At 39.4% G+C, this 15,771-nt stretch overlaps 1 protein-coding gene across 1 annotated transcript in view; it reads right to left on the bottom strand.

The window, feature by feature from the left end:
• LOC124615378 (eIF-2-alpha kinase activator GCN1) overlaps positions 1–15,771 on the bottom strand; it is a 283,362-nt gene that overhangs the window by 119,879 nt on the left and 147,712 nt on the right. The window contains exons 16-19 of the mRNA XM_047143206.1: positions 9,827–10,228; positions 7,346–7,512; positions 1,163–1,275; positions 879–1,083 (exon numbers count right to left, since the gene is read on the bottom strand). Coding sequence (XP_046999162.1) covers positions 879–1,083; positions 1,163–1,275; positions 7,346–7,512; positions 9,827–10,228 — 887 coding nt within the window. The remainder of the gene's footprint in view (positions 1–878; positions 1,084–1,162; positions 1,276–7,345; positions 7,513–9,826; positions 10,229–15,771) is intronic.

Genomic DNA, 15,771 nt, shown 5'->3' with positions numbered 1-15,771 from the left:
TCACAACAGCAACACATTGAAGTACTGACATGCTGCTATGCACACCACCTTATGATACACAGCAACAGCACCAGAGAGTGCAACCATCCAGGCAGTCTTCATACCAGGCACCTCAAACTTCTGAGGAGTCACAGATTAGAAGGCACTCAAAAACAGCAACCTGTTTATGCTTCCACCAAGAGACCTTGAAATAGTCTGTTCCATTCACCTCCAATTATGTCAGCTATCACAGACGATGGTGATACATGGAACTACTTTGCTTTTCTGCAAAATAGAGCACAGATGGATATAATTCTACCAGTCACAAATAGACACAAAGTGCATACACACTGTCAGTTCCAGTTCCACAGTTGCAGTTCATCAGTTCGTCCAGCACAGTTCCAGTCTACCAACATTGTCTGCCAACGCGGATCAATAGTTGCTGTCATTATAGCCAGCCACTATAATAATCGACAGGCAGTAAATGTTGGGTGTCAAGTGATGCAGTCTTATAAACAGTTAGATACAGCAGTCCAAACTCAAAATTCTACAGATTAGGTTGTTCATTTTTTGGGTGTTCAATTAGTATGCCTGTGAGCATACATGCATCTACTGTGCTAGCCAGCTACCTTATAAAGCCATAATTATTCTGTAGAACAGAGCTCACCTTCTGTGCCTTCTTTTAATGAATACAACACACACATTCAGATTAACATTTAAGTTAACAGGGCACACAGTATTTACATTACTAAAACAGCATCTAAGGTGCCTGAAGCATATTTTTGATTTCAAATTGGAAGATATAAAATATTGTCAAAGTTAAAAATATGTACAAATGCCACACACAGAACTGTTTTCAAAACTTTAAAATGCGTAATTTTTAAGTAAATACCACTCACTGCTAGTTTCTCATGGTAGATGGCGAGAAGTTTTTCCAAAACAGGTTCTACAAGCCCCATTTCCTCCCTTAGTAGGGCGGCAAGAGCTTCTGCAGCTGCCCGTTGAATTTCTTCCACTGGATGAATTATGTCTGTCAATAACTCTTCATAAAGGGCTGTAGGGAATCTCATTTGTGATATATCCCAAAGTTTGTCCGCCAAAGCTCTAGAAACCAGTATTGCTTCATCTTTACCACCACATATAAAAAGTACTGCCAATAGTATTTGCATAAATAAATACTCACCTGTTTTCAGGACACACATCAAAACGTGCTACCCATATTCGTTTTATTAATCTTAAGGCTTGATCATAATCCTCTTTAAAAGAAGGCAATGCCTGAACCATTGCAGCTAGTGCCTGGAAAAATAAAATTTGTAAGATAATAATAATAATAATAGAATTTCAAGAACTATAGGATAAAACACAAAGAAAACATAATGTCTTACATAGAACACCGTAAAAAGGTGAAATAAAAACAAGTGAGAGATAACCCGTAACTGTTTATGCGTAAAGCTACTTTGCTTAACACATAGTCACGGAACACATAGTCACGGAACAGCATTCATGCTAAGAACAATCAAGAGCTTTCCATATCCTTTTTAATCAAAATGAAGGCATACACACACTGTCTCTTTCTATTCAATTTGACATTTATACTGAATGCTACCAAAAACACACAGAAGGTATGTGGGTTTGTGTGTTTCATTCACTGTCACACCACAACACCACCTTTAGCTGTGACATAATGTAGTCCATTTAGTTCTGTGGTTTAAAGCAGCACTATATGTTTATTATTCTTTCACTTTCTATCTTTTGCAAATGATTAAGTATTTACGCGCACAAATTATATCTCTGCTGTTGAGTCAGTTTCACTTATCAACCACAAAAGACGGTGGTCACTATCCTGCTACAGTAGTTTAGTAGAGGAGAAACAAATGTAGGAGTGTCCTCATTTCACAACTGATTGAAGACATAAATTAAAATTTTTGTCATATCTGTGTTGCCTACATCACTGAGAAGTCATTCATCATTCAATTTTGTGTATGCTACAGCATAAAGAAGCAGCCAGCAGGAATGATGTGGTGAGGTATTACTGTATTTACCTGAGCGTAAGCTAACACTGAGAATATAAAAAACCCTATTTGTTTAATGAGGCGCCTTTGAAAGTTTTATTTGCGACGTACTCTGACTAATCAAAACTACTAACTGTTCTATTGATATGAAGTATAAGCCTAAAAACCTTAACATTATGCTTACTCTAGACTTATGACATTTATTAACTGTCTACACTTTGATAATACAAGGAGAAATAAAAAGAAACTGTTTAATTTTTATTGTCACGTCCTCTTTTTGCTTACTATCTAAGCCAGTTATCTGTAGTATCACCATCTCTAACCACCACTACTGGTATCACCACCTGGGATGATACTTTCACCTAACCAATGAAAGACAGGAAGAGAGAGAATGTTTTTCTATATATGAGCAGGAACGAAATTTATGATCTCAGTTGTCACAAATATTCCACCATTTCTTCCGAGTATGTTGAGAATTATGAAGTGGTTATGATGGGACCCAAGAACACAGCTTTTTATTCCAAATAAACAGGGGATTTTATATCTAAACTGACATGAGAATGTGATGATATTCCTCTGTCTCTTACTTTCAAACATGTCATCTGCCTGCTGCTCAATCATTGGCTGCATATATTCAGCATCTGACACACCTCCTTTCATTCCCTTCATACCTCCAAGCGAGTGTTGACAATACTGCTGTGTGAAACAAGTACACAACTGGCCCCTATCTAGACTTTTACTATCTCCTGCAGAAATGTACAAGGGCAAGTCAAATGAAAACTTTAAATATTTTTTTAAATATTATTTATTGTGCAGAAGTGGTACAAAGCTGTATCACTTTTCAACATAATCTCCCCCATGCCCAATGCAGCAAGTGGTCCAGCACTTACAAAGTGCATAAATTCCTTTAGAAAAAAATTCTTTTGGTAGTCCGTGCAACCACTCATGCACCGCATAGCGTACCTCTTCATCAGAATGGAACTTCTTTCCTCCCATCGCGTCTCTGAGTGGTCCAAACACATGGAAATCACTTTGAGTGGTCCAAACATATGGAAATCACTTGGAACAAGGTCTGGTGAGTATGATGGATGAGGAAGACACTCAAAATGCAGGTCTGCGATTGTTGCAACTGTTGTACGGGCAGTGTGGGGCCTTGCATTGTCATGTTGCAAAACGACACCTGCTGAGAGCAATCCAAGTCGCTTTGATTTGATTTGCAGGCTGCAGATGAGTTTTTAGGAGATCTGGGTATGATGCATTGGTGACAGTGGTTCCTCTAGGCATGTAATGCTCCAAAATGGCGCCTTTTCCGTCCCAAAAGAGAGTCCGCATGACCTTCCCTGCAGATGGTTCTGATCAAAACTTCTTTGGTTTTGGTGATGAGGAATGGCGCCATTCCTTGCTTGCTCTCTTCATTTACGGTTGGTGGAAGTGAACCCAGGTTCCGTCCCCAGTAATGATTCTTGTAAGGAAGCCATCACCTTCTCATTCAAAGTGCCAAAGAAGTTCTTCACAAGCATCAACACGTCATTCTCTAATTTCAGGAGTCAGCTGCCGTGGCACTCATCTTGTAGACACTTTGTGAAACTGGAGCACATCGTGCACAGTGTGGTGTGCTGACCCATGACTAATCTGTAAACATGCTGCAATGTCATTCAGTGTCACTCGGCGGTTTTCCTTCAACATGGCTTCAACTGCTGCAATGTTCTGTGGTGTCACAACTCGTTGTGCCTGACCTGGAAGAGGAGCATCATTTGTGAACTTCCTATTCCATTCGTAGACTTGCTGCTGTGACAAACATGCATCACCGTACTGAACCTTCATTCATCAATGAATTTCAATAGGTTTCATACCTTCACTACGCAAAACCGAATAACAGAACGCTGTTCTTCCCTGGTGCAAGTCGCAAGTGGGGTGGCCATTTTTATAGTGATACTGTGATGGTATGTGTGCATCTGCACTATGCTCCCACCTACAGGCCATTCTGCACCCTGCTTGTAGCACGCTTACCACCTTACACGATAATGCCGCAAAGTTTCAATTTGTTATTACAAATTTAAGGTTTTCATTTGACTCACCCTCATATATTGTTGAGTATCTGTCCAATTTTAAGGTCAATTCTATTTCAACTACAAACGGATTAAGGAAAACTGCAGTTTGAACACGATGTATGTTCATAAAATGCCACAACAGACGATATACATTTCAATGGCTGGCAGCATGATGAAACTAGCTGCTAACTCACAATTCCCCTCCCCATTATCTTTGTTGTCTCAACCACATTGGTGTTACTGTCCCCTCTCCACATTCTTCAAAATAAAACTGCACAGGACTTCAGTTGACAAAGCTTCTTCTGTAAATGTAAGATGACACTATCATACAATACAAAATGGTTCACCTCAGCATCAATAGCCTAATCTGCAAATTTAAGATGATCCCGCAGTTTTCAAATGGCAAATTTGGGTAAAAACCTCGCCTTATCATCAGGTAAATGGGTATATGTGTGTGCTTTGTTGGAGGATGGGGAGCAAAGCGCATGGCTTCTTGTAGTAGATGAGAATTTTAGTGTGCTGTTTGACCTAAAAAATCCACCTGTGCTCTGCTTGTTGCCTGAGTGTAGGTGTGTTTTGTAGCTTCTTGTGTGTTACTGCATGTGATGTCCTGGCAATAAAGAAACTATGCTGAAGTTCCTGGGGGAAAACAAAGACAGACTAATTTATGCTCATTTAAAATTGTCATTTTAATAATAACTGAAGTTACAATTTCATAACCCGCAAACCAAGAAATGTCATCTAATTAAATGCGGACGCTGGTTATATTACCAGCATTGAACAAAATACAACAGAAAACTATGGTGATAAATACAATGGCTTTGGCTTACTGTTAGTGCTAGCACCCAGATATTGGCAGCAGCTGGCTTCTTGGCATTTCAATGACTGGTTACAGCAGTATGCACAGTCTTGCAGGTGACACCAATAATGTAGGCTAACATGCTTGACAGTGTTACTCTTATCTACATTTACATCCATACTCTGCAAGCCATGTCATGGTGTATTGCAGAGGGTACTTTGTGTACAAGTACCACTTCCTCCTTTTCCTGTTTCAAGCGCATACAGTTTGTGGGAAGAACAATTGCTGGTAACCTCCATGTGGGCTTGAATCTCTCTAATTCTATCTTGATTGCCTTTTCATGAGATATTCTTAGGAGGAAGCAGTACACTTGTTCACTCTTCTAAAAACATACACTCTTGAAACTTCAAGAGTAGACCATAACATGATTAGAACACCTCTTTTGAAGTGTCTGTCCCAGGAGTTGGCTGAACATCTCCATGATGCTTTCATGCTTACTAACTGAACGCGTAATGAAACATGCCGCTCTTCTTTCGATCTTCTCTATTTCTTCTATCAATCCTATCTGGTACAGGTCCCAGGCAGATGAACCAAATTCCAGTAGAACCAAATTCCAGTATTGGTTGAACACGTATTTTGTAAGCCACTTCCATTGTTGACGGACAACATCTGACTTACTCATGATTAATTGAGTGTGGTTGTTCCACTTTAAATCACTCCATGTGCATAATCCCAGATATTTTATGGAAATAACTGCTTGTAGTGATTGTTATGCAAGCATGCAATCTTACAATATAGGGTCCTTCTGTCTGTGTATTAAGAACACATTACAATGGTTTATGTTGAGGCTCAATTGTCACTCCCTGCACCAAGTATCAACCTGCTACATGTCTTCCTGCATTTTGCTACAATTTTATAGCATTGTGACTTTTCTGTATACAACAGTATCTACTGCAAAAAGCCTCATGGAACTTTCAACATTAACTATTAGCTCATTTATATATATTGTGAAAAGTAACAGTCCAACAACACTCCCTTGGGGGTGCTCGAAGTTACTTTTACAGCTGAAGACTTATCTCCATTCAGAATCACATGCTGTGTTCTATTTGTTAGAAACTCCTAATGGTTGAAGTAACATATTACTTCAACTCCCACATCACTGGAACATCTGAACACAATATACGCATACAAATATTCATTGAATGTATTCTGTCAATTTGATTCACATTCTTTCCTTTCCTACTGCCTGCACACACCCACAAGAAAAGAAGCACCATGTGGATATAGATTTCAGATACACCCTCAACAGGGCACATTCTGGCTGTCAACTCCATCTGCTGTCACCACTCCAGACTGTGGACTATACATGAGACTGCGGAAGAAGAATCAGGTAGTGTATCTCTAGACAGCATTCTAGATCCTTTGCAGGGAAATAACCCAATACAATGAGCCATGTATTGCCACAAAAGATAGTTCCAACACCACCTGCTATATGTGACAGGTTACAGTGTATTTCATTGTTTCAATTTTCCAGTTGATGGGAAGGTGTAAGCTAACTGATGGGAAAATTTGAAGTGGCTTACTAGGTGTGGGTCAGTTTTTAAATCCATCAGTTTACTGTTCTTGTATTTTATCTTTGCTCTTGTACAGAGCAGGTAACAAGTGCCTCATTCGAAAAGGTTTGCAAGGACTAAAGGGAGTAAACATCTGACTTATATGGTGTTGATAGAAAAAGAAATGAAACCCACATTTTTTGTTCTTTACTGGGTGCCAGTCACATTTTAAACTAATGTGCAAAGTTAACAAGTTCCCTCATGTCTCATGAGGTTAGATGTGTTTCACATATCAATATGAATTGTTACAAACCACAAATCAGTCAACAATATTATGAGAAGGAAAGTTGCTACTCACAATAGAACAGAGATGCTGAGTTGCAGATAGGCACAACAAAAAGAGTTTCACACTTAAAGCTTTCGACCAATGGCCTTTGTCAAAACACACACACACACACACACACACACACACACACACACACGACTGCAGTCTCTTAAATGATACTATGGTTGCAGCTGTATAATGTTTTTGCAAAGGTTGATAAAAGCTGCAGAAAATATATTATTTGCAGTAAAATGTAGTCCAGTCCATGGTGGTGCAGTGGTATAGTAATCTTGAATTATAATTAATATTAAAAAACAGCCTAGGCTGCATAACCTAGGACTATTTTTAAATTTTATTTGCATAACTTTCTCATCACTTCAATAATGAAAGCTCAGACACAAAGAAAATTTGTGCATACTATACATCAATTTACAAAATGAGGAATTCAGTTGCACACATAGGACCTGCTGTTAAAATTTATGAGACTGCCTTAATGTTCAAACCTGGTAAAGCAAAATAAGTAATTACAATACAGGAAAGTACATGTCACTTTGCCAAGCAAAGATCTGACCTCGTTGCATTAAGTAGCAACACGCTTATAGATATATAACAACAGTGATTATTACCCTTAATGCAGCATCACGAACAACTTCTGAAGGGTTTTGTAATGCAGAAAGCAGACTATCAATTTCTTCGCTGCTCGCGCGAGCACAACCATCTCGAGCAGATCCAGAAGTTGCAACATCAAGCAATGCTGCTCCAGCTTGCTGCTGAACTCTTCCACTTGTACGACCTGCAATTTTCCAAAAGCATGTTAAATAAATATTCTGAATACGACAGTGTCCTGCTTTCAAATAAATCAGTACATGTGTTGCACAAACTGACAGTTTCAATGATATATTTACACTAAACATTTTTCTTCAGAGTATGAAATAAACTGACATACACTCCTGGAAATTGAAATAAGAACACCGTGAATTCATTGTCCCAGGAAGGGGAAACTTTATTGACACATTCCTGGGGTCAGATACATCACATGATCACACTGACAGAACCACAGGCACATAGACACAGGCAACAGAGCATGCACAATGTCGGCACTAGTACAGTGTATATCAACCTTTCGCAGCAATGCAGGCTGCTATTTTCCCATGGAGACGATCGTAGAGATGCTGGATGTAGTCCTGTGGAACGGCTTGCCATGCCATTTCCACCTGGCGCCTCAGTTGGACCAGCGTTCGTGCTGGACGTGCAGACCGCGTGAGACAACGCTTCATCCAGTCCCTAACATGCTCAATGGGGGACAAATCCGGAGATCTTGCTGGCCAGGGTAGTTGACTTACACCTTCTAGAGCACGTTGGGTGGCACGGGATACATGCGGACGTGCATTGTCCTGTTGGAACAGCAAGTTCCCTTGCCGGTCTAGGAATGGTAGAACGATGGGTTCGATGACGGTTTGGATGTACCATGCACTATTCAGTGTCCCCTCGACGATCACCAGTGGTGTACGGCCAGTGTAGGAGATCGCTCCCCACACCATGATGCCGGGTGTTGGCCCTGTGTGCCTCGGTCGTATGCAGTCCTGATTGTGGCGCTCACCTGCACGGCGCCAAACACGCATACGACCATCATTGGCACCAAGGCAGAAGCAACTCTCATCGCTGAAGACGACACGTCTCCATTCGTCCCTCCATTCACGCCTGTCGCGACACCACTGGAGCCGGGCTGCACGATGCTGGGGCGTAAGCGGAAGACGGCCTAACGGTGTGCGGGACCGTAGCCCAGCTTCATGGAGACGGTTGCGAATGGTCCTCGCCGATACCCCAGGAGCAACAGTGTCCCTAATTTGCTGGGAAGTGGCGGTGCGGTCCCCTGCGGCACTGCGTAGGATCCTACGGTCTTGGCGTGCATCCGTGCGTCGCTGCGGTCCGGTCCCAGGTCGACGGGCACGTGCACCTTCCGCCGACCACTGGCGACAACATCGATGTACTGTGGAGACCTCACGCCCCACATGTTGAGCAATTCGGCGGTACGTCCACCCGGCCTCCCGCATGCCCACTATACGCCCTCGCTCAAAGTCCGTCAACTGCACATACGGTTCACGTCCACGCTGTCGCGGCATGCTACCAGTGTTAAAGACTGCGATGGAGCCCCGTATGCCACGGCAAACTGGCTGACACTGACGGCGGCGGTGCACAAATGCTGCGCAGCTAGCGCCATTCGACGGCCAACACCGCGGTTCCTGGTGTGTCCGCTGTGCCGTGCGTGTGATCATTGCTTGTACAGCCCTCTCGCAGTGTCCGGAGCAAGTATGGTGGGTCTGACACACCGGTGTCAATGTGTCCTTTTTTCCATTTCCAGGAGTGTATTTGCTACACATCACACGGGAAAAAGAAGTTATCACAATAGCACACACATGAAGCTCCCATCCATTGAATTGTGTTTTTGTTACACATTATGAAATAATGTTTCTTAGGTGTGAATTTGATCTGTGGACTACTTTTGTGTATATAACTTTTAAAAGTAGTATGTTGTGCAGGTTTTGTTTAGAGGGATAAACTGAAGCACCACGCTGTAGCGAAATTCTTTGTGATTGTCAGTGGAAATTCATAAAAAGTCAGCGAAAGTTTGCAAGGTATCTGTTCCTTCATTTTCAACTTACGGAATGGGCAGATGAATTCAAATACATGTGTGCTTTTCTTGAACATCACTCACATGAATGACATTACAATAACACTGAGAAAATGTACACTATGGTACCGGTCAGTTAAGTGATTAAACATAGAGGGAATAGCTAATACCAAAGGCCTGTCAGAAGAAAACAGCTCATACATATCACACGAAGATTACACTCTGAAAAACCTAAGAAAGATTCTCCCATATTTATCAAAAAGTAGATGCAAAAATTAATTTCTTAGCAATATTCTGTGTGTTGACTCGTTTCTGTGGATAAGATCTGGTTCTGACGTTAATCCTATTTGCCCGTGAGCATAAATTTGACTAAAACGAGAAAAGTTACTGTATTAATGCATATGACTGTCAGGCTAAACTTTGACACAAGGGTAAGAAAAGTGTACTAGGAAACTTAGTAGTTACGATTACTTACTTATCATGTCTATTAACAGTTCAAACATTTGTTTTCGAGGAAGCAGCCGTGGATGATACAGATCACTGTCGCCAATAACTGTCCTTGCAGTACGTTGTCCCCTCATTTGTGCGTGCTCCGAGATTATTTGCAATGTTGACAAAATAACGCCTTCATCAAGTTTAATAGTTGATGACAAAAGTGCAGATCGTAGAAGTGGGAAACAGTAACAGAATGATGGTGCAGGTAAGAGTACTTTTGGTGGGTCACTGCCTGTTATCTTCCTTTTGGGATTTACTGTTAACCTGTGAAGGATTGAGATAGTGCGAGTGACGGCAGCAAGTAGTGCTTCCTCTTCCCAAGCTGGATCTAAATCACATTGTGGTGACTGCAGACGTAAAACAACATGACCCACCAACTGTCCTGCAACAAGAAACAATAAGAACAGCAATGAAAGTAAAGTAACTTTAACTAAAAATGTACATACTTATTTGTAAGAAATTGTAGTAGTAACAGTAGTAGTGCTCCACCACCACCAATACTACTACTACTTCTTACTACTACTACTAGTAATAATAATAATAATAATGTAATAATTATCCTTAATAGAATAAACTGCACTTCCAATTACTCTTTGTCATCCATCAACAAATAAAGATAGATGCCACTGTGTTTAAAAGTGTGGTTTTTCTTCTTCTTCTTCTTCTTCTTCTTACAATGCCTCCATTTATTGGAACCATGATTCTGAATTAGTCTCACAAAAGTGTTGAGACACATGAGTTTTGTTGCATAACATACATGACACTATACTAGTTAGTAGTGATGTTGCTTTTTCCATATTCATTTTCCCAATGTATCCTCTCCTCTGAGGATGCAGTATCCAATTAAAGCCAAATATATATAAAAATAAAAATAAAAAAAATATATATCACTTGATTCATACATCATGCTCCATAAATCCCAGCTATTTCTGAGCAGTACCTAATTATTCACAGCGATAATTATGAAAATTATTCTACATTAAGCAGCTATTTTGGAAAAAATAGCCTTTGCTGTTCCTCTTACACTACCTAACTGCTGCTTTTATCAAACACTTCAAACTAAGTACTTATGTAACTTTAAACAGAATAATATCAGGTATCTACATACTGATACTGTTAAAGCCTGTTAAAAGTGAACATGATTGTTAGTCAAAATTTACATCCCAGAGCCCAAACATTCTGAAGTGGGATGAAGAGCTGTTACAAGCTTTTGCATCACAATAGAAATCATCATCTGACTATAGACAGGGATGCAAAAGTCTATATTAATTTTAGTTCTGTTATTGTAGTTGTGGATTTCACACTTCACTTTGATTTTGCTGTATTATTAGCCAAAAATATATTAATGGAAGATATGTATTATCAGTTAACTGTAAGAATCCCTTGGTCCCTGAAAATGCTGCAGCAAGTTATCACAGTTATCAACTTTGCATAAGAAATTTATTGCACACTTCTGTAGAATAAATACTGTTCGGCCCCTGATGATTATACCACAAAAAGAGTATTGAATTTAAGTATCCTAGCACACTCACAGTAGCTCAATGCAGCAAGAGCATTTTTTAAGTGCAAAGCATGCAGAATTGAGCTTTCTACTTTTCACATGCTCATGTCACTTTAGTTTATTATCTATCTGGGTGCCCAGATAGATGATATCTCTTTTTGGTACCTTTAGGTCACTTGCTTGTTGGGAACTGCATAACACGACTCTCTGTAACATTAAGAGTTAAGCTGCTTGCTGTGAACCAGTTGTAAGCTCTTTATCTATATACTAGTTTCATAAGTAAACATCATATATTTTAAGAGCCCTACAAAGTCTCTGGTAATCGCTTATTGTTACTTCAGCCACTGCTGCTTTTGATCTCGAGGAATGGAGTGGGCAAATTATTGAACCCTATTGGTATCCATATTTAACATTTCCTCACTTTGAATTTTAGTTTTACTCCTGTGATATCATCCATTAATGTGACCCTTTGTTGAGATGATTTGCTCATGCAAAGTGAATGCCTTTAACATCACAGCATTTTCATTTTCTTGATGGAATTTTGTGAAAAACACAATGGAAGGCCTCAGTGAGTTCACAGAAAATGTCAATTGGGCAATTCTTTGCCTTTAGATCTACCAGAACTAAGTTCTTGCGACCATACAGTTCTTTTTCTGTTAACAAATCGTTGTGGAAACCTAACTCAGCAGCTGTTATAAGATTAATGACAATAGTGATTCAATATTATTTTAAAACTCCATCTCAAAAGTTTTGATAACCTGGGAAGGAGAAGAATGAGTCTATAATTAGAGGTCACTTGCTTCTCACAACATTTATAAAAATGTGTTAGTTACTGCTTTTCAGTGATCTAATTAGTTTTGTGAACTCTCTAACAACTAAGTTAGATAACTTTTAGAAATTAAGCTCTAACGTATTCCATAATAATTTACTGTCACTAATGTTGAACATGATTTGTCCAATCTCATCACTAATCATCACTACACCTAGTTTCTGTATCACAAGTCCAAAGTGGATTCTCATGTAAGCCCTGTAAACTACTTTCTTCGGCCCAAAAATGGCTACACGTTGAAACCCACAACTAACATTTCACTCAACAGCTAAATAGGGACCAATTGATGTCTAATTAATTGAAAAGCTGAACAATAACATTCAGCTACTAGTTAGGACAAGTGAGATACAATGACGAAAGTCATAGTAACGACAGAAATCAGACAGTGAGAGGTAAGTGAAATGAGATCTGATACAGCTGGAAACAAGTGCTTCGCCAAATAACGGACCAGGAAGAAAATGTGTTTCAAAAAATTCCCACCCCCCTGCCTGCGAAATTTCTCCCCTGGAATACCCCTCCCCTTTTCTTTGCTGTAGTTAACTTAGTATTAAAGATCCCTGACAGTTGCTGTGCAGCAGTGGGCTGTGCACAACAACTTTGTGCACCTCTCTCAACCAGTCAAATAGCGCAATTTTGTAGATGTCCCTACGACTGTGCCTCAACACTGTCACAGCTATGTAGATGACTACCGTTTTCACCTGAAGCCATTAACACTTCACAGTTGAAGGCTGGCAACAAAGCTGCTTGCTTTCCGAGATCCATTCTGTGGATTTGACTACGATAGCCTCTTCTCCTTTCCCATTCTACTGCTGGACCAACAGCTAGCTTCAAAGGACCTAATCTAAATTAACCTGCTTGGAAGCTTAACATCCACACAGTAAACACTAAAAATGTATGTGCATGAGCCAGTCATAGTGTTACAAAAGTCTAGTAAACGTGAAGTCCTCGCAACTGTGAAACATCTCTTTTACTGAACAAGTGCCCAATGCTGTTAAGGTAAGCATTTTACAGATCAAGATTACTTTTTCTCTTGTTTTGGTCCATACTACTACCACCTCTCAAAATATGGAAAGGAAGGAGCTTGCAGAAGAAGAGATTTATTTCACTATATTAAAGATGAAGAAATGCTCATAGCTCATAAGGTGTGCAGTTTAGAAGCATGTTTACTAGATTTTTTTGATTCAAATGCTCATTCCTGTCATATTCCTGAATAATCATCATTCATCCTAGGACAGTTTGTATTGAATCACAAATAGAATTCAGAAATATTTAATTCATCGAACGCTAGTCATCTGCGACACAATGATTAGATGCACTCTTATAAACAGTATATCAATCCTGAAGTGGTATCCTGTTCTCTGCACCAGATCGTAAAAAGAACCTGCTGTTAATGAGCCCAATATTTAAAAAATAAAAGTGAAGACAATATTACTACAACTTATTTTACATAACTCCTATGATACGTATTCCAATTTGAGGACTTTCTTCAACTTTCTACACAGTCTGAAGCAGTTAAAAACATACAATCTGAAAATCAGCCTAAGAAGGAACGTCATACTGTTCCAAACACAGGTATATGACCTTGTAAACATTATGTGCTTTCCCTATATTCGTTACTGAGAATGCTGAAAATATACTTTAAAACGACCATAACTAATTCCTATTGCGCCACAGTCAATTCCTTTTCCAATTCTTGTGGAAGAGAATAGACAGTCATTGTGATTCATATGAAAAAGGAAGTGAAACTGAGAATCAATGCTATTTGCACTCAGGAAGTGAGTCAATCATGACGATTTTACCTCAGAGTCAAAAGATAATTGGATTTGTCAGGTACACAGCTATGGTATGATTTTCATTTGTTAGCACCTGTTCCAGTACCAACATGTTTTCTGGGCATATGACCTCGAATTTTGGATTGTCATAATATGCCAATGTTCTGTAATTTAATTTTTTCCTGGACAATTATTAGTGAGTACTCCAGTTGAAAAGTTTTACAGATTTGTCATTTAATGTAGATACATTTCCAGAAGAGGGGCAGCCAATCTCAAAATGAAGAAATAAATTTTTTAATACACGCAACAGTGAAGTAAATGGCACTACAGATACACACTACACAATGATTTCCATTCCATTCTTCACCAAAAAAAAGTACTTCCATATATTTAAAGAAATGCAGGGATTCTTGCACTTTTGCAACAATCAAACATATGCTCCAATAAAAAATATGATTATTTTGTACTATAAAGAAGTGCAAACTTCGAAGGTGTTAAATATGACAGAATGGCACTTTGAAACGAATCTTCCTGGCAGATTAAAACTGTGTGCCGGACCGAGACTCGAACTCGGGACCTTTGCCTTTCATGGGCAAGTGCTCTACCGACTGAGCTACCCAAGCACGACTCACGGCCCGTACTCACAGCTTTAAATCCGCCAGTCTCTCGTCTCCTTCCTTCCAAACTTCGAATTCTAGAATGGCACTTCGTTGAATAAATATTTACACATTCAAAAATCTGTTTAGTGTATATTCTTTGGAACCTGCGACATATTTACTGATAGATGTATCTTTTCTGTCTGATTGTTGGAACTGCTGTTCTTACTGCTGTGGTCTTCAGTGTGAAGACAGGTTTGCTGCAGTCCTTCATACTGGTCTGTCCTGAGCAAGCTTCTTTATTTCTGCATAACTACCGCAGTCTACATGCATTTGAACCTTTTACCACAGTCAAGCCTTGGTCTCCCTCTAAATTTTTTTCCTCCCACACTTTTCCCTGTAAACTGACAATTCCTCAAAGTGTCATGACACATCATATCTTTTTGTCAAGTTAAGTCACAAATTTCTTTAGTCCCCACTCTGTCCTATTAACAAAAATTTGAAAAATCAACATCGACATTCCATCTGGAAAGAATGAGCGTGACATTTACGGATACATGTTCTACGGCTTCTTTCATTTAGTTGTTTGAGAATGATGCGAAAGTTAAACAGGAACATACAACATGTGACAAGGTACCTGTAGTACTAAGTGATTAATCCAGGGTTCACAACTAAGTTCCAGTTGCAGGTCGCCAATCTAATGATTTCCAGATGTAACAAAAATTTTATTTTCAATATTTCATATAGTTAGTTATTGATCAAATTTAAAATCCTGTCACAAACCACTCATTAAGAGGTATAATCTTACGTTACATGTTTTGAAACAGTAAGTCAAGTATTATAATTAGCAGTTATGTACATGCAGAGACATGTTGCATGTCATCTACCAAACCAACAAATGATAACCACCACCAGAAAAGTTTTATTTAATGAATGGGTTAATACAAATGCTGTTTGTAAGTTTGTTTTCTTTATGTGCAAGTATTCTGGAGTGGATGAACACAGTGTATCGGCAAGCAAGGACGACACAGCAATTGTCATGGTACCTGCTGTTCAGGCGTTTATTCTGCATGCAAGGAATTGCCTTGGAGACAAAGTGTGTGCCATGGAAGAAGAATGACCTTGACAATCACAATGATGAAATGGGAACAAGAGAGAAACTTACTTGTCAAGTTCAATTCAACTTTGTTATCTGGGACTGCCACTTTTCAACTCTGTGTCCTAACT

This window comes from Schistocerca americana, chromosome 1, assembly GCF_021461395.2.
Source record: "Schistocerca americana isolate TAMUIC-IGC-003095 chromosome 1, iqSchAmer2.1, whole genome shotgun sequence".
NCBI lineage: Eukaryota > Metazoa > Arthropoda > Insecta > Orthoptera > Acrididae > Schistocerca > Schistocerca americana.
This window is presented reverse-complemented; position numbering and strand designations above follow the sequence as displayed.